Source organism: Cryptosporidium ryanae (genome assembly GCF_009792415.1).
Source record: "Cryptosporidium ryanae isolate 45019 chromosome Unknown contig_18, whole genome shotgun sequence".
Lineage (NCBI taxonomy): Eukaryota > Apicomplexa > Conoidasida > Eucoccidiorida > Cryptosporidiidae > Cryptosporidium > Cryptosporidium ryanae.
In genome coordinates, this window is record NW_027125543.1 from 16471 (window position 1) to 34878 (window position 18408).

The window sequence follows — 18408 nt, forward strand, 5'->3', positions numbered from 1 at the left end:
TCCATACTTGCCTATTTGGCGCTTTACCCACAACAAAAATAATTCATTGTCATTTCTAATATGAAATTTCAATTTGATTATTGTTTACAGTTCATCATTTATTGTATTATTTACTTCATTGTTACTAGAACTGTTTTTATTGTTGTTAAAAATAGTAGTTGAATTGTCATCTTTGTAAAAATCATTCTCATGTTTTTCCTTCATCTCCCACCAGACGTGCATATTCAGTATTTTAAGATTCTTGTCTTTTAGTAATCTAGGCCATTTGTTATTCCCTTTTTTTTTCATAAGTGTACATGAGAGTTTCCCAACTGAACCAGAAGAACATTCTGAAAGGGTTGGGTCTACCTCGTCAAATAACTCAAGCTCCAAAATATATTTTTTTTTCTCATGTGAATGTGAACCGAGACCTGAGAAGTAGAAAGTGTTTTTTTCTATTAGAAGAGTCTTATTTTCAACTTTTAGCGCACCCGGTGCATTCCATCTGTATGTAAATTTTACATTCAAATATATATTGTCCAATGATTGGGCCCATTGGAAAGCAGGTGATAGAGTTGCTATTTCATCGTGTTTTTTATTTAGTAATCTTGTTAATTCGTCTAACTCTTTTCTTATTGTAAGTTCTGCAGAACGGACAACTGCACTAAAGTCTAACCCTTGTTCATGAGTTCTTATTATTAAACTTTTCGAAAGTTTCCACCATCCTCTCGAAATTGAGAGTTCTAAGTCATCGGCAATTACTTTTATTGAAGTATTTTTATTAAAAATACCGAGTGCATGATCTTCAGACGGCGAATCAAAAAAGATTGAATTACTTTCCTTTTCATCTGTATCTTGTAAAATCACCCCATCAAAAGTAAGTATAATTCCAATAATAGCTATTATTATTTTATAATTTAACATATTCTGCAAGTGATTGAAATTTTAAAAATGTTGAATATGATACCGCTACTTATAATTGAGCAGCAATTTTATAAGGCAAATTTTGAAATAGTACCTTCTTTTTAAATTTCACATAAAAAAATAAAATGTGGATTTGGCGATATATATTATTTAAATTTAAGAAATAATATTAAATATTTTTGGAGTTTTCAAGAAATGAATGAGGTTTTAGTTATTGATAATGGGTCACATTCAATAAAAATAGGATTTTCTGGAGAGGACTCTCCAAGGTAAGTCAAATTAAATTTGAGCAATTCGTTAATAAATAATCGATAATTAGATTTTGTCTTCCAAATTGTATCGGGAAAGTGAGAAGAAAGGATAAAATATACATCTCAGATCAAATTTTTGGACTTGATGAATATTTTTCTTATTGCCCTTTTTCTGAAGGTTTGCTAGTAGACGTTTCTTTACAATACGATATTTGGACTTACATATTTGATAAGATGAACTTATCTCCAAACAATTTAGGAATTATTGTTACAGAGCCATTTATGAACCCTACGCCTTTACGACACGCCCTTTATGAAATGATTTTTGAGCAATTTCATTTTCAAAGGGCTATAATTTCAAGTCCTCCTAACTTAGCCCAGTTCGCATTCACTCCAAATAATATTCCTTCAATTGATATTGACCGTCCAAATCCATGTTATTTAATATTAGATTGTGGATATCAGTCTTGCTTTAGTATTCCAATTTACCAAGGATTACCAATTAAGGAGGGATGTCGTAGAATAGATATTGGAGGTTACCACCTTGATTTATCACTTAAAAATTCGTTATCTTTTAGGCAAATAGATCTCTCTAGGAACTCTTTGCTTGTATCTAAAATAAAGGAGGCAAGTTGTTACGTTTCATGTGAATTTGAAAGTGAAATTAACAGCACAAAATCAAACGGGAGTGAAAGGTTGCTGGAACATTTTATAAAATTACCAGAGCAAAAAGGCCACAGTGGTAACAGAAACAGTAACTTCTATCTTTGTGATCACATTGCACCAACAAATTCAGAAGTGTTAGAGAATAATAAATTTATTAAAGAGAATGCAGAACACTTAAATGAAATCCAAAATAAGAATGTCTGTAAGGAGTACATCAGACTCCACACAGAACGTATATTTGTTCCGGAATTATTATTCAACCCTAATTACTACGGATACAGATTTGCGGGGTTGGCCGAAATGGTTGTAGAGTCTATTCTCTCATGTCCAAGTCAGATGCAAGAGATGCTTGCAAACAATATTGTACTAATCGGGGGAACAACAAAGTTCAGAAACTTTGAGAAAAGACTGAGGAGTGATATTATCTCCATGTTGCCTTCGGTAAGTTCAAGGAAAAAATTAATACGGATGTAACAAACTCCCTCTCTAGGATTGGACAGTATACATTAGGAGTAGTGAAAGACCAGAATATTCAGCGTGGAAAGGAGGTTCATTATGGGGTGAGCTTAATTTTGATGCATTCGCAATTTCTAGAAATCAGTACAACGAAGAAGGCAAAACATAGACACAATTTATTTCCTTTAATACTTTTTACCCACATTTCTGGGATATTTATTTGTTACAGGCGCCATTTTTCTGCGTCCCACGCGGGGAAGTTCCCTTCATTTTCGACCTTCTCATTTTCAGTATTTCCTTCGTGATATGCCGGTGGCAAAGAAACGGGGAAGAAGACCCATATTAAGGAAAATGGAGGAGGAAAATCCAGATTCAAAATCTCAAGTAGTTGAGGGCACTGAGTCTCAGATAGTCCATGAACAGAATTCACAGAAACAATTGCAAGAACCTTCTGAAAAGGAAGTAGAGGAGAATAAAGAACCTCAAGTTGATGATCGCAGTGATGATCCATCTTGTACACTCTATGTATGTAGACTCTCACAAAGAACAAAGGAGGATGATTTGCGTCACTTATTTGAGGATTATGGTAATGTTAAAGATTGTCATTTGGTAACAAATCCTCTAACTGGTGAGAGTAGGTGCTTTGGATTTGTCACGATGAGTAATGAAGAGGAAGCTGCGCGTGCAAAGGACGCGGTTGACGGAAAGGAATATCAAGATTCAAACCTGAAAGTTGAGACTGCTAGGCGTGCAAAGCCATACGACCCTACTCCTGGAGAGTACAAGGGACCTCAATATCGCTCCATAAAATATAGTAATCCAAGGATGGGGTATGCTGCCCGCCCCTATCGTGGTGGTTCCTACAAACAACCCAGAGGTCGGTATGAATATCAACACTTATCCCATCAAAGGAATGAACAATATAACAGATATAATGATTGCTACTATGGTAGTAGATACTACGATAATAAATATATTCCAAGGGCGGATGACTACCATCCCCCAAGATACCACTCACCAACTAGATATTCAAGGGCAGATCCATACGATTCGAGATATATCAGGCGTTGAATGAGTTAAAAATAAGTTTGACAATTAAATAATATTTGCTATTTGTACTTTGATTTACAAGGCTATTAACCTCCAAATTCCCGTCTTCTTGACATGTGAGTCCGCCTTATCCCCCCGTATGTTTGCTTGTGTCCTTGATTTTTGAGTAATAAATGATAGAATTTGATAGATTAATGAAATTGGAGATTCATGAACTTTTAACATGTTACTTTGTGCTTTCAGCATCGATGGTGATTCTCGCCTGTCTCTTCCGCGGAGTAAGTCTGCTGACTATTCATGGGAAACTTAATTCTGGAGCTTGTTTACAGGCTGATGGAGTAACCGTAGTTGACACACTGACTAATGGAATTTCTAAGCTTACTGTTAATAAAACTCTTTTTTCACATTTCTACTTTGTGGGTACATTCACAACACTATGTTATATTTATAAAAATCAAACCAACTACAGGGCTATTTTGTTTTTATTACACGTAATTAGAAGATGTTTCGAAGAGAAAATTATTTGTATTCACAACACAGAGTACAGCAAAATGAGTATTTTTGTGTATTTATATGGTCTATCATATTATATTGCTATGCCTGTAACAATATGTTCAGTTCCGGAATTATCGAAAAAGACAGCAATTTATCAGCTTCTTTTCTTCATTCTTTTCTCAGTACTACAAATCGAAAGTCACCTTGCTTTATCTAACATCAGGAGGGGAAAAAAAGAGTTAAAATATGGAATCCCACATGGTATATTGTTCAGATACGTGAGCTCCCCACACTATCTATGTGAAATATGTATATATATCTCGCTGTTTTTCGATTTGCCTATAAATTCCAACTATTTACATGTTACAGCCGCACTTATCTACATAATAATATGTATGTCTATAAATGCAATTAGAACTCATAATTGGTATATAAAAAACTTCGGAAGTTCATATACTGTCCTCAACCGTAAGGCTATTATCCCTTTTTTGTTTTAGCTCGTTAGTTGAAAGTATCATTTGTAGATTTCCTGTTTTCCATTTCTCATGAGGATTTTTAATGACTCTGTATCCAATACTCTCATTCGAATTGTTAAGTTTTATACCTGAAATTAACAGGATCCAATAATCTCTGTGTATCCGGGCGAATTCCCATTCATTGGTAGTTATATGGAAACTTTCTTTGTTCCTATTGGATGAAGACTTAACCTCCACATAAATCTTAAAATTTTCTAGGCCATCTTCGGGGTTATTGAAAGTCATTAATAGATCGTATGGTAATCCAGTTTCTTCATTTTCATTGACCCAAAATATTGCAAGCTGCTTTTGCATCACTTGCCTTTCATACTTTTCCAGTAAATAATGGTATCCAAGCTCTTCTCCTTTTCTACCTATTTCTTTCAGAATATTCTTAATACCACCTCTATTTACTTCAAACTTAGATTGGTTATTGCTTAACTCTCTAAACTTTAATACCTTTTGATCTTCAATGTAATTTGAAAACAAGTAATTCATATCTATTCTACTCTCATTTAAGTCATACTCGACCTTTCTGATGCATTCACCCAAACTTTTTGCGATATCTATTTGCTCTAGTTTATCTAAATTATCAAACGAATTTAGAACATTATTTGCAATTATAAAATAATTAGAATTTAGACGGCTTTTGTCGAAAAATGAATCAACAAATAAAAGTAGACTCAATATAACGTTTCTCTTCCCTTGGTCAGAGGTTATTTTTGATGGACTGATGGAATATATTGATCCCGTTTCAATATCAAAGAAACCAGTCAACTTAAATCTATAGGAAAGGAATTTAACATTCAAATTAGAATATAAAATATTTATCTTTCCATTTACCAAGTTTCTCCAATTTATTCTGGAATTCATACTTATGCGATCTTTCATGGATCCCTCGAGAAGAGGCCCAAGGAAGTTAAAAATAAAATTCGAGTAGAATAAACTTCCTATTTCATCTGTAATGGAGTCTATTCCGTCCACATTAATTGTCACGCTTTTAGAAAAAAGCGAGTTCCAACTATCAAAATAAACTGTCATACCCTCTGGAATACAGTATGACATCGAAAAAAGTGAAAAATAAGGGGACCAAATCACGTTTCTCTCGAAAAATTTTTTCCCGTGAAACAAATAGTAAAAGTAAGGCGAGCTGGAAAATAAAAACTCATTCTCGTTTTTTTTAATATGATCGTATTTGACCCACTTAAAATGTTCGGTATCTCCTACAAAAACAGGTATGTGAAGGACAGACCTAATTTTATCAAACTTGAAATTAATTAACCTTGAAATAATGGTTGAATATACCAAAAATTCACTTGAAGATCTAGAAATGAAATTATTATTATTGAACATATTGGAAAGCCACAAATTAAGATGTCTATCAGTTGGTTTCAATGAAACACCATGTTGTGTAACAAAAAAGTTAAAAAACTCACATAAAGAAGAACTCAGGTCATATGTATTTTCAAATATGTATGAAAGTGAAAGCTCTTCTGGAATTATCTTTTCATCATCTTCCCAAAACAAATCATTCAAAGATTTCCAAGTGATTTCTTTATTTTTTTCATAAGGAAAAATAAAATCATTCCTGTTAAAAATAATTTTTTGAATTTTATCTTTTTTTGAAAAGCAAACAATTGCATCAATTATATGTATATAATCATCAATATAAAACTTATCCACGCATACAAGGTCAATATAATTTCCATTTTTATTTCTGATAGAATTCAACAATAATACAAGATATTCAATATCAATATTAACGTAGACTCCCAATGCTTTTTCAAGAATATTTAAATCTACTTGATCTTCTGGACTAATATACAGAAAATTGACAAACTTCGAAATTATTTCACTAATCCCTGCTGTTTTAAAAAAGGTTAGCTTTCTAGAAGAAGAAAGGCCCTTGAAAATAAAGTTATTTTGAAAGACTGATACAGATGCAAAAAGGGGATAGTTTGTAAACTGAATACAGGCAAATGATTTGTAATTAAAATTGTGAGCATTTAATTCCCAAAAAACCTTTATTTCCTCCCAATGACGATGAAATAACTTGTATAAGTTGCAACTAATTAAGAATATCAAATTTTTTAAATCAATATTATTGCTGTATTTCTGTAAAAGTTTATTCATTAAAGAAGATAAAACATCTATTCCTGAACATATATAGTCAACTGTTTCGCCGTTATTTTCAATTACAAAATTCAAGTTCTTTAGATGTTCAATAAATGTAAAATCATCAAAAAGACAATATCTCTTATATATTTCACGCACATTACAAATGTTATTCATATTTATCTTTAATTCCTTGAAAGAAAATGGTATATGTGTTAATCCAAAAAAGGAGAAAAATGTATTCCACATTTTTACATTTCCATATTTAATATATTTCGGACTCAATACATTAAAGAAGATATTATATGAGCAAGTAATTTCGGGGTCAAAATTAAATAACTCGACAATGTTTTCAGAAATATTTGAGTCACTGTCCTCATTAAACAGAACAAAGAATTTGGAAAGAGGTAATATTTCATCATTTGAATTAACAACAAATAATTTTTTGGAGAGAATCTCTTGTTTATTAGTAACTAGATTAGCAATAATACTTGTATAAAGAATCAATTCATCAGGATTTAACTCTACCTTTGTCATATTTTCCAAAATAATATTAACATATTCAGAAGAATCTATATAATATGGGCCAATAAAATTAATAAAATTAATAACTTTATTATAAAATAGCTCATTCCCAAAATAATCTCTCAATTCATTCAAAAATTTATTCTTAACAAAGTGTATATTAAGCTTCGGTATAGAAGGAAAATTGTTGCTTGAAAGAAATAATTGTTTCTTGTTAGTTTCCGGTTTCAGGTATTCAACATATTGATCATTTTCAGTTATCAATAGTGGTAGGTGTTGTAATTTACACTTGAATTTATTTGAACCATCAGTATTTATAAAATAATCTTCTAATAACAAGAATAAATTGAAATACCAATTATAGTTTCTACCAAAGTACGAAAAATCATGAATTAATCCATGTAGAATGTCAACCAGCATTCCTATATTAAATTCATGTACTCCTAAATCCTGCAAAACTAACTTTTGCCTAGCATCAACCAAAAAATTATATATGAGTTGTTTTTGACAGTACTTGTTGAGTAAGTATGAAAATTCGTCAATATTTGGAAATAATTTCAAAAAATATCTATATGATGACTTTGTTTTGTCAATGAAAACAGAATTCCTTGGATACGTTAGCATGTAATTCATTGTGAAAATATACTTCCTAAAATATAATCCTTTAATAATGTCTTGTACTATTGGTGAAAAAAAAGGGTCAATTAAATCATTCTTTGATGGTAGTAAATTTATAAATGATTTTTTTAACAACGGGAAATTATCTAAATCACACCAAATTTTTATTGATAATAATATAGCATTTGTGATATTATTTCTGATAAAAATATTCCAATTTGAGTCAACAGAAATAGACTCTCTAGATGTTGTTAACTCAAAGTCTGCATTAACTAAAAACCTGAATCCACATTCTTTGATAGGCAAAAAAGAATATACTTTAGCATTGTCTGTGATACACATACCATCGAATGAATCATTATTATTGGACAACTCAACACCTATCGATATTATTGGGTTTCTGATAGAATTATGTAGTATTTTAGGCTTATTTTCATAGTACTTTTCCAAATTAAACCTAACAATTAAAAATTTTCTATGTACCTCATCTTTATCTTCTCTTGGTCTCCTCTTTTTTCCATCCATTAATTCAGAAAAATAAACTCTCCTCCTTATTTTTATTAATATTAATTCATCTGAAATTACTGCCTCATGTTTGGTAATAATAATAACATTGTCTTTGTTAATGACTTTAATTCTCTTTAAATTATTTGTGAAAAGAATTAAATCGTCTTCAATTTCTGCTTTAGTTGCAGTATATGAATTTTTGAAAGGAAGCCAAAATTTTGTTTGATAATGTAAAAATTCAAATTCAAAATTCGAATTCTGGATATGTGATGGAATAATAAAATTAATATCATTATTAACCCATTCTGGAAAGATGTAAGCACCATTGATCGATTTTGAATTAAATTTAATATTAAAGCCATTGCTAAAAATGTAGGGAGTATCTGTAATTGAAAATACACTCTTAAAACCAATACCAAAACAGCCTATCTTATTTGAGGATTTTTTTGAGCTACTGCCTATATTACAAATAGATTCAATATCAACTTCATTAAATCCTATTTCGTTATTAAGTAATAATACGCCATCAGAATAATAAACGAATACAACAGTTGGTAATCTACCAATACAAGAACAATATTCATTATCATCAGCATTTTGAATTAACTCGTGAATATAATGATGAATTTTCGAATATAATTTTAAGGATAAGTTCTTACAAGACTGTTCAATAATCATGGAAAAATTTGCAATAAACTCGGGACATGCGCTAGAGAAACCGAATTTTCTTCGTTGAATAGATGATATAAATGAACTTTTGTCTAGTTTATCACTTACTTTTGTGACGAGGCATTTTTTGCAGATTCCAATATTGACATGAGTTTCATCTTCAATAAATTCAAAATTAGGAGGAAAAAATATACTTCCAAGCCCACTATTTTCAACAATTAAATCGTCAATTGTAGTACCAATATTATATATTTTGTGTTTCAACTCTTTTAAAACATAACTCGGCATAATTTGCAGAAGATTATTAAATGAAAACCAAGAAGAATTTTCAAAAAGTTTTAATAATAACAGTTTAAGGCCTTCTTCATCTAATGGCACAATACTTCTGAGTGGATAAATAATATATTTCCAAATATCTGCCATAAATATCGGTGGACAGATCTCCAGAATTGAAATAAAAAATTGATCAAAACCTAAAATAAGATTTTCTGTTTCAGTAATATCACTCAATAGTTGTTCTTCCGTGAAAAGCGAAATAAAACCATCTAAACTATTTTCTTGGAGACAACCACCAATAAAATAATTAATTGTATTCTTTGCATTACAGTTTATGATAGATTCAATCATACTATAATAATAATTATGGGTTGTGATGTTTGTCCCATTATTTGGCTTTATTATTTTATAAATACTTATTTTATTGTCTAGAATTGAAGATTCTATTGCATCTCTGAAAAATACTTTATTTGAATAAGAAAATCTCAAAAAGAAGAAGCTATTAAGCTTTTCTAATTCTGTCGTATCTTCAATAAAATCTCCAAGATCACCAAAAATCAAGTTTTTTCCAGTAGAGAACCAAAGTAAATAGTCATACAAATTAACCAATATTGGTGCAAAGTAAATGATATTTGTTATTTCACTTATTGAAATACTATTTATTTCATTTATTTTATGCTCGTTCAAATTTTTGATTTGTGGTTTAAGTGTTATGGCGTCCACAATCAATGGATTAAACGAACTATTATTTTTCGAAACCAGCAATTTATCTAACATTGCCTTGTTTTCAATACCAATGAATTCAAATGAAACTCCAAACACCTCAAATAAAATTAAATCCATTAATAATTCAGATTCTTGATTACCTGACAATTGATATCGCTTCAAAACTTTTGCTACCTTTTGTAAAAACCTTGAAAAATTGATATTTTCAACCTTTTTAGTTTCAAAATCACGCGTATAAACATTCAAAATAAGGTCAACGTCATTAGTGTTTAAGACTTTAACCATATTTTTTATAATTATACCTTTATTATCTGCTGTTAGTTTATTACCTTTGATTAGTCTCTGAAAAAAATCGACGATAGATATCTGTTTTTTAATCTCTAACTTTTCAAGTGATAATTTTTCCAAATCTATAAAAAAGTCTACCGAAGAAGAATATTCTTGACTACTGATACTAGAAATTGATAAATCTATTGATTCTAGTAATTTTTCAAGAGAAAGGTAGTCCCTTGTTGATTGGACATTATTAATTGAATCAAAAAAGGTCTGATTCTTAGTCTTTATTAAATAATGTCTCCATGAAATTGAGCTCAATACTTTCAATATAGAAACAATAATCCTTTTGTATTTTTGTTTCAACCCGGAGCAGTTACTCTCTGATTCATCTAATATATCATTTAATTTGAAATGCTTATTTATTGACCGATTCAAAAGAATCTGATGATTTTCAGCTTTGTCAATACAGGTTGAAAGAGAATTCTTCACATTTGTTTCATTTATCACCTTAAAAATTGTAAATAATTCACGACTGTACCTGTTATGAAATTTACTAGCTATTGCTCTAATATGAGAACATAATGACCTATCTTTTCTTGGACACGAGCACTCAAAAAAAAGCATATCAACGATTCTCTGATCACTGCTAAACGAGAATACATTGTAAATATCAGGGTCGTTTGTACAAGGAATGATCCCTAGTGGATGTTTACAAATAAGCTTGACCTTTTTATCCATTTCACAATACCTCTAAATTGTTACTTATAAAAAGCCTTCGAGCGCGTCTGATCATTTATTTGCCTTTAAACTTAAAATGAAAATATTTTCTATTTTTATTTGTAAGGAGACATATGATGGAGACGTTAAACTTATATCATCTTGCTTTAATCTATCAAGGTATGTTATTCCTGATTTTTATTTTCTAATCACTCCTTATACATAACAGTTTTTCGTTTCTTGAGCGCAACGCGATTAAGGAAGTATTAGCTTTTATTGTAAAATCTATTACACCAAAGGTAAGTCAATATTAAATATTTGTATTTATCCTAATTTTTTCAGTTGGATTTTGGAAAGAGAGAAATTATTTCTCACGATAAATTTCTTATTTTTTCTTTTAAATGGGCGGATGGTACTACAATTTTGGCTGCATGTGATAAGGAATATCCTTCAAGGTAATTTTTAATTTAGTTTTATTGAAATTTACTCATTAGATAAAATAGGTCTGCTTTCTCTTGTATTAATGAACTATATTATGATTTAAACAAAAAGTACTTAAATACAGAAATGACAGGTATAAAAGAACAAATTCACATAAAAGAATTACAAGATTACATTAAAAAATATAAAGTAAGTAAAAATAAATTTTTTAAGTTATAAAAACCTTTTTTCAGGATCCACTAGTCACAGATTCTATTTTTGAGTCACAAATTAAAGTTGAGAGAGCATCAGTAAGTTCTTTTTTTTACCATATCACAACTTTCACAACATCTTTTCAAGGAGGCAATGCATGTTTCATTAAGGTCACTTTTAGATAGAGGTGAAAACCTTGATATCTTGCTTCAAAAAAGTCAAGATTTGTCTGATTATTCAAAAAAATTGTTTAAAACTTCAAAAAAAACGAATAAGTCTTGTTGCAACTTGCAATAGCTTTCAAACAACAAATTCATGTTAACATGTGTTTGCATGTATTTTTTTAATGCTGTCTGCAAGCTCTGGTTTGCATGTGCATGAGGTTTTTTTAATTGAATTCATTTATCTGTAAAGTAGAGTTTGATATTAAAGATGTTTTTCAAAGTAAAACAATTGAATGAGCAGAAGCCAACTGCCCCAACAAGCCCAACAATTGCACCAATTAGTGACACACCTTTACCTAATCAAGTGACAGATGAAGTTGCAAGAGTATTATACTTTGGTTTCGGTGCTTTTTTATCAACTTCATTAATTTCTTTAGCAGTTCTTCAAGTAAATGTTAATTCAACATGTGATAAGGTACGTTTTTACACATTTTGAGCATATCTCATATCTAATATTGTTCGGCACTTAAGAATCTTGATGAAGTGAATGGTTTTTCTGCATTGCTTTCGCTTTCTATGGCATTGTTATGTTCAATTATTTCATTTGCTCCGTATCAAAAGATTGCTATCACAAAAGCATTTAAATATTATGAACTTCCATCATTTAGAAAAGAGGCATTGTGGTCATGGATAAATATTGGTCTATTCATCCTTATCCCTACTTTGGTCATTATACATGATGGTAAGATTACTGATTTAATTATTATTTTAAATTAATACCTTCTTAGTTGGTGGTTTTATTACCATTTCTGAGAGTAATACATGCAAGAGCACTGCACCAGGTTTATTTATTGGTTAGTTTTTCCTTAATTATTTTTTAAACATGACCTCACAAATTTTAGGAACATGCATCGTGCTAAGTTTTCAACTTTTAATAATATTAATGTTAATGTTGGCCCTATCTTATTCTAGAATGATGGACATACTATGTTCACTACCATCTTTTAATATCGATTTAATATCTGAATTGCCTGGAGTACTTGAATCCAAAAAATACCTATTATTGGCATTTGATAGTATAAGTCTTATATTTAGACGTATGATTGAAACATTAAAAAAAGCATACTTCCTAATTGTGATAAAAGATACCTATTTTGGTATTAAACAAAAATTAAAAGAAATTGTAAATAATATTAATATCCTCAGTAATATTCAAATTAAAATCCCGGATACCTTAAAGTCAAAGACATCTGTTGTAAAAATAAAAATTCAGAATTTCTGGAAGACTACAATGGCCTTCAATTTATCAGATTTATTCAAAAACTTGAAAGAAAATATGTATGCGAAGTCCAAATCAACAATTAGATATATCAGAGAAAGCACCACAGGTATGTTCTTGCTTTTTATGAGAAGACGGAAAATTAACCGAATATAAAAAAACAGGATTTGAATATGAATCATTACCGCTATTGCCCAAATAAATGGTTAAATATTAGTATTAAATAATATTATTCTCTAGAGTTGTAATTGAGATTGTAATAATGAATTATTTGAATTTTCTGTTATAATAGTGCACTTATTTATTTCATGATCTTCTCCTATAAGAGTGATATTATTTTTTTTCTCATAGAATATTGATGAACCGTAATCTGATTGATTAACCTCTGTTTCTCCAAATTTGACTTCTCCATCGAAGGTCTTAATATCACAATACTTCTTACAATAAAGAGTTTTAAGAGTATTTATTATATCTATTACTTCTTTTAGACCGCTGGAGGCAGTCTCCCAATACTCACTGTTATCAAAATTAAAAGTACTCAAATGCAATTCTGGATTCTCAATGATTTTTCTCCATTTAAAAACTAAGCTTTTGATTTCAGAACAAGGATCAGGACAAAATAAGTGTGAATCTTTTTTTGAGCCAAAATGTTTGCTCCAAATATAGTCAGTTTTATTTGAATTAATTAACAATCCTGGTTTGAACCTGAAATCAAAAAAAGATGACATATGTGGATTATAAGTATGTATATCACTTAAAAAAGACGATTCTTTTTTAGCATTACCATCTAAATAAATATCATAAATAATTTCTGGTTCAAGAAATTCTTTTATCCTTAACTGATTTTGCATAAAACCAGTATTTTTTGCATTGCTTATCTCCGAAGACGTTTTATCTACCAAAGCAACATTTGGGTATTTAGTTAAATCAATTCCTTTTGTAAAGGGAAGCGTATAATTTTTAGAAGGTCTTCTTTCCGCAAGTCCGTGTATTAGGTGACAATAGTATATTTTACATTCTCCCTTTTGAAAGGCAGTGCATATTTCCGTCTTATAGCGCAAGGGATGATAAATAACTTCTTCTATCGAGTGTGCAAAAGGGCAATATCCACCTCTATTGCACATACTTACAATCTTTCCTGAAGACTGATCCAGAATAGTAATATCTGGACAGATATCAGGGATATACCTCAGTGCAGAAGGATCAGAAAGATAGAATGGACATCTTCTAGGCCAGTAAACATTATGAGAATATTGGCAACGTAGTGGTCCGAAGTCGCAACCATCTTTAAGACTTCTTTTGCAAAGTTTAGTACGAAATCTGGTGAGCTCCTCAACACTCAACAAAGCATTTGCCATATTTATTACAGAATGGTAGTCTGTAAATTCTTAAAAAAAAAATTAAAAATTTCAATTTACTTAAAACCTAAGACACTTTCTAATGAGCAGTGTAAATAATCAAAGACCGAAAATAAGATATAAAAACCAGAAACAGAATTCATAATAGACATGTTTTGTCTTTACTAACATAAAGCATTCTCACCCCCACTATCTCTCCAGCCAGAAACTATAACCGGAAATTAATTATCGTTGTAACGACGGAGTTTTTTTTGGAGTGCCGTGTGTAGACAATACGTTGTTTCGGGAGGTATTCATGAGCCAAAATTCACAAAGTAATGACCTAACGAAAAATCACTTTTACTTAACACCACACGCATAAAATCAATATTGGTCTAAAATAAACATTGCGTTTTTGATATCTTTTTTGGAATACTCGCTTTATTGCGATCATTCTCCTTTGAAATTGTAACCTTTTTTTGATTATTTTTGAAGCTTTGGAATTATTTGCTGCAAATCTTAATAATTTTAGTTGAGATTTTATTTATAAATGTAAAAATAGTGTTTTTATAAGATTTGTTTCACATTAATACTAAATTTATTTTAAATGTCTTTACTAAGTATCATTGGTTATTAGTATATAAAATCTTTATGTTTTCCGCATCACTCTGTCTAAAAACTAATCATTTAATGTCACATTCTTTTTCTTGGATTTCTGAACTAAAACAAGACTCGAAAACAGCTCGTTAGGAATCAAATTTAAAAGGTAAACTTTACAAAGCAGCAACTTATGTTTCAAAAATACTATCTTAATTTAATACCCCTTCTACTTAATTAATAGGGACGTTTCCAGATACTAAAAAAACAATACGAATATCAAGTTATCTTAAAATGTTTCAACCTATAATAATGAATCAAAAGAGTTGTATTTGAACACATAATTCTACTAGTTGAGAAATTTTTAGTTTATTAATTAAAAAAAATTAATAATTTTTGTAATAAAATAAGTATAATTAGATTATTGTATAAATTCACTTAAAATAACTAAATCTTACTTTGAAGATAAACCAGTAACTAAACTACATATTTCATCAATTTTTTTTAATTTTTCTTCAAACCTAACTCTCTTCTCAGTAATTTCAAGTTCAATTTCTTCGCACTTAAATTTCTCACTTTTTATCTCTTCCTCTATATCTTTTCTTTTCTTCATTAAGTTTATTTTCTCAGACAAAGCTTCACATCTGCTCCAAAATGATTGTATATCACTTTCTTCAGATAATCTATCATTCATAAGATCCTTTATATTACCTAATTCAACTTTCATTATTTCACTGAGAGTATTAATAAGTCCCAAGTGAAACAACTTCTCAGATGAATAAATTTCAATAGCCTTGCTTATTTTTCTAGCTCTAAGCTCTAAATAATCAAGATACAACATACATTGAGTTTTTTCAGAGAATATCTTATCTTCGTCGCTAGCCTCCTTAATATTGAATAGACTGATGATTGATTTCGCTAGTAAAACAAGCTCTTGTCTTCCCATTTGACTGCTCATTATTTGCGATTTTATGCCTTCTGAAACACAGTCTTCAAGTGGAATCAAACTCTTGTTTAGTTCAGTGTTTTTCTTTTTATCAGAGCTTACGTTTTCCTCTATTTTTATCTTTTCATTTGAACTATTTCCTTTTAAATTAAATTCTATTGCGTTCTTTCCGGCCCTTCTTTCATTTTTATCAATAAAACCTTCTTCCGTTTTCTGAAAATCTAAATTCCTTCTTCTAGAAAAAACTGAATTTGTGTTTCTCTTAGCTGAACTATTTGTTGTTTTCCTCGATTGTGGTTCAATTTCAGTTCTGTTCGGCTTATTTGTATATGAAAACAATCCATTAATATTATAAAAGTGCCCCTTATTTACCTTGTCTATTTTTGTATTCTGAATATGTTCATTATTATAAAAGATGTTATTTCCTCTTAAACTGGCTCCATTCCCACTGTTGTAGTGGTCGGAGTGACTAATTTGAGAACTACTTTGTGAATATTTACGCTTCATTAAAGTGAAAAAAAAACCGCTTTATCAGTTCAAAGGATGGTTGCGAGACAATATAAGAAATTAACCAAAGAAACAAATAATATAGTCACTGAACTAAGTAATGATGATACAGAGGGTATTTGTTGTAATACTGATCATGAGAGTTTCAACATTATAAATAAATCAAAATTTAGTCTTTTAGCTTCAAGTGATAACGAAAGTGACAATAACCCTTTGTTTGAACAAGTTAAATGCGAAGAGGATGATATTTTATGTCCAGTCCCAAAAAAAAATCTCAAAAATAACTCCAAGAAATCTGTAAGTAATTATGCGAAGCATCAAAAAGAATTTAAGCGTGAAATAAGAGAAAATTTAAAGGAATGCTGTCTAAGAATGAACAAGTCCTCGTTCGACTGTGATAATGAAATAAGCTCAATTTTTGGAAGCAGGATAGTTGAACAAACTATGAACCGAAAGCACATGTCATTAAGAAACAAGCACTTGAACATGAAGCATTACTTTGTGAAAGGCGACCCAAAATGGCCACATTTAAATAGAAATGAGTCTGGAATAATCATGAATTATATTGAAGAAAAGAATGAGTTTACCATTTCATTTGATATTGGATATATTAAGAAAAAGGAAATTTTTGATGTACTTGTGAACTCAATGCTTTTGGATGATATATTTGTTTTTATGGAAAAAAATCCTTTTTTTTTCAATGGTCTAATCAAGCTTGCAGAAATAAGTATGTTAAGAAATGAACATGAAAACACTTTTAATTTCCTTCAGAAGGCAATTTACGTATTTGAATCATCATTAAATCCATTTTTTTCTCCATTCACTTACTATAAGGGTTGTCCGAGAACCCATATTAACTCCAGTGAAATTGAAAGTAGAGACATTTATATAACAATAGGCTATTACATGAATTGTCTTGGGTTTAGAGGCCTATTTCGTACAGCACTTGAATATTGTATTTTGCTGATATCTATGGATATACCTCATGATCGCTTTCACTCACTCTTACACATTGATTATTTTGCCATTTCTTCATCTTCAATAGACATTTTTATAGATGTTAATAATTACTATTTGTCCCAATTCTACAATCTATGTACGTGGAACAGTAGCAAAATCGATAATGATTCATCATCCTACATAAATTGCGACAACAAAGTGAATACCCCACTTTGCTATATTCTTCCAAATTTTTCGTTTGGGATTCCGTTGTCATTATACATGAAATATGTAAAAAACAAATTCAAAGATGACCTAGAATCTGTTGATAATTTCATCGCGCAAATCCAGTTCATTAATATGAATCAAATTTTGGATACAGAATATAATTCAGATAATACACAGAATTGTAGTATCTATTTATTACAGTCCTTGTTGGTATTTCCTGAATTTATTTTGTTTTTCATTAAAAAACTTAACAAGGGTTCCTCCAAACAGAGAGCAGATGACTACAATTTAACATGGGATAAAATTAATGAATTTTTTTTAAGCCTACTAGATAAATTTTGTAAGTTTGGTACTTCAGAAAATAACAATGTTAATCAATATCCATACTTACTTGTTGGAAGATTATTAGTGGAGGCAAATGTTGAGAAGTGTTTTGTCTTATGGAAGAAAACCTCCAATATAAAATGGCTTCATTTTTGTTCGAGCCATTTATGTAAATTGTTAACAGAAGGTGAGACAAATCAAAAAAATATAGAAAATTTCATTAACAATCGTAGGAGTATGTTAATGAGAAGTAGGTTCAATATTTTCAGATATTTAGATGTCTCTGTTTCAGAATTTTCAGAGAATCCAACCCTACCAGCATATTTCAGGAGCGAAAATAATGAGCTCGCATCGAGTAACACCTCTCAAAATTTTCAATTTGGGACTCTTTCGCTGAATTCAGACCCTATTTTTGTTTTTTTCCAATCACTTTTACCATGGTATACTCATTATAATATGAATACCACAGCTCCACCTCTAAATATCAAGGAACTTGCAACTGACTGTTTTATTTCGTTAAGAAATTATATAAAGAACAATATAATTGTTAAAAGTTGGCGATAAACCTACAAATGAGGTTCTATTTTATTATCATTTATACACAAAATCAGAAAAGAAAAAAAACATTAAAAATATTCATTTATTTCAAAATATATTGTTCATTTTGTGAATATTTATGTATATCAATG

General features: G+C 29.9%; 10 protein-coding genes across 10 annotated transcripts; 6 read left to right on the forward strand and 4 right to left on the reverse strand.

The window, feature by feature from the left end:
* Nucleotides 1-84: 84 nt before the first annotated feature.
* On the reverse strand, nucleotides 85-903 carry FG386_000913 (uncharacterized protein; the record flags this gene model as incomplete). The annotated part of the gene is made up of 1 exon (XM_067340257.1): nucleotides 85-903. The coding sequence occupies one exon, from the start codon at nucleotides 901-903 to the stop codon at nucleotides 85-87; it is 819 nt and encodes a 272-aa protein (XP_067197102.1).
* Nucleotides 904-1098: 195 nt separating this feature from the next.
* Nucleotides 1099-2445, forward strand: FG386_000826 (actin family protein; the record flags this gene model as incomplete). The annotated part of the gene is made up of 3 exons (XM_067340170.1): nucleotides 1099-1172; nucleotides 1223-2261; nucleotides 2311-2445. 3 exons carry the CDS (start codon nucleotides 1099-1101, stop codon nucleotides 2443-2445), a joined length of 1248 nt encoding a protein of 415 aa, XP_067197015.1.
* Nucleotides 2446-2582: 137 nt separating this feature from the next.
* On the forward strand, nucleotides 2583-3347 carry FG386_000827 (uncharacterized protein; the record flags this gene model as incomplete). Its single annotated transcript, XM_067340171.1, has 1 exon — nucleotides 2583-3347. The coding sequence occupies one exon, from the start codon at nucleotides 2583-2585 to the stop codon at nucleotides 3345-3347; it is 765 nt and encodes a 254-aa protein (XP_067197016.1).
* Nucleotides 3348-3499: 152 nt separating this feature from the next.
* On the forward strand, nucleotides 3500-4064 carry FG386_000828 (uncharacterized protein; the record flags this gene model as incomplete). The annotated part of the gene is made up of 2 exons (XM_067340172.1): nucleotides 3500-3817; nucleotides 4005-4064. The coding sequence occupies 2 exons, from the start codon at nucleotides 3500-3502 to the stop codon at nucleotides 4062-4064; spliced, it is 378 nt and encodes a 125-aa protein (XP_067197017.1).
* Nucleotides 4065-4270: 206 nt separating this feature from the next.
* Nucleotides 4271-10786, reverse strand: FG386_000829 (uncharacterized protein; the record flags this gene model as incomplete). The annotated part of the gene is made up of 1 exon (XM_067340173.1): nucleotides 4271-10786. One exon carries the CDS (start codon nucleotides 10784-10786, stop codon nucleotides 4271-4273), a length of 6516 nt encoding a protein of 2171 aa, XP_067197018.1.
* A 76-nt stretch (nucleotides 10787-10862) lies between these two features.
* On the forward strand, nucleotides 10863-11695 carry FG386_000830 (SNARE protein; the record flags this gene model as incomplete). Its single annotated transcript, XM_067340174.1, has 6 exons — nucleotides 10863-10945; nucleotides 10995-11064; nucleotides 11108-11220; nucleotides 11269-11395; nucleotides 11440-11496; nucleotides 11546-11695. 6 exons carry the CDS (start codon nucleotides 10863-10865, stop codon nucleotides 11693-11695), a joined length of 600 nt encoding a protein of 199 aa, XP_067197019.1.
* A 135-nt stretch (nucleotides 11696-11830) lies between these two features.
* On the forward strand, nucleotides 11831-12927 carry FG386_000831 (uncharacterized protein; the record flags this gene model as incomplete). The annotated part of the gene is made up of 5 exons (XM_067340175.1): nucleotides 11831-12037; nucleotides 12094-12304; nucleotides 12351-12416; nucleotides 12465-12767; nucleotides 12836-12927. The coding sequence occupies 5 exons, from the start codon at nucleotides 11831-11833 to the stop codon at nucleotides 12925-12927; spliced, it is 879 nt and encodes a 292-aa protein (XP_067197020.1).
* Nucleotides 12928-13077: 150 nt separating this feature from the next.
* Nucleotides 13078-14199, reverse strand: FG386_000832 (uncharacterized protein; the record flags this gene model as incomplete). The annotated part of the gene is made up of 1 exon (XM_067340176.1): nucleotides 13078-14199. The coding sequence occupies one exon, from the start codon at nucleotides 14197-14199 to the stop codon at nucleotides 13078-13080; it is 1122 nt and encodes a 373-aa protein (XP_067197021.1).
* Nucleotides 14200-15229: 1030 nt separating this feature from the next.
* On the reverse strand, nucleotides 15230-16228 carry FG386_000833 (uncharacterized protein; the record flags this gene model as incomplete). The annotated part of the gene is made up of 1 exon (XM_067340177.1): nucleotides 15230-16228. One exon carries the CDS (start codon nucleotides 16226-16228, stop codon nucleotides 15230-15232), a length of 999 nt encoding a protein of 332 aa, XP_067197022.1.
* A 36-nt stretch (nucleotides 16229-16264) lies between these two features.
* On the forward strand, nucleotides 16265-18283 carry FG386_000834 (uncharacterized protein; the record flags this gene model as incomplete). Its single annotated transcript, XM_067340178.1, has 1 exon — nucleotides 16265-18283. The coding sequence occupies one exon, from the start codon at nucleotides 16265-16267 to the stop codon at nucleotides 18281-18283; it is 2019 nt and encodes a 672-aa protein (XP_067197023.1).
* Between the last annotated feature and the right edge of the window lie 125 nt (nucleotides 18284-18408).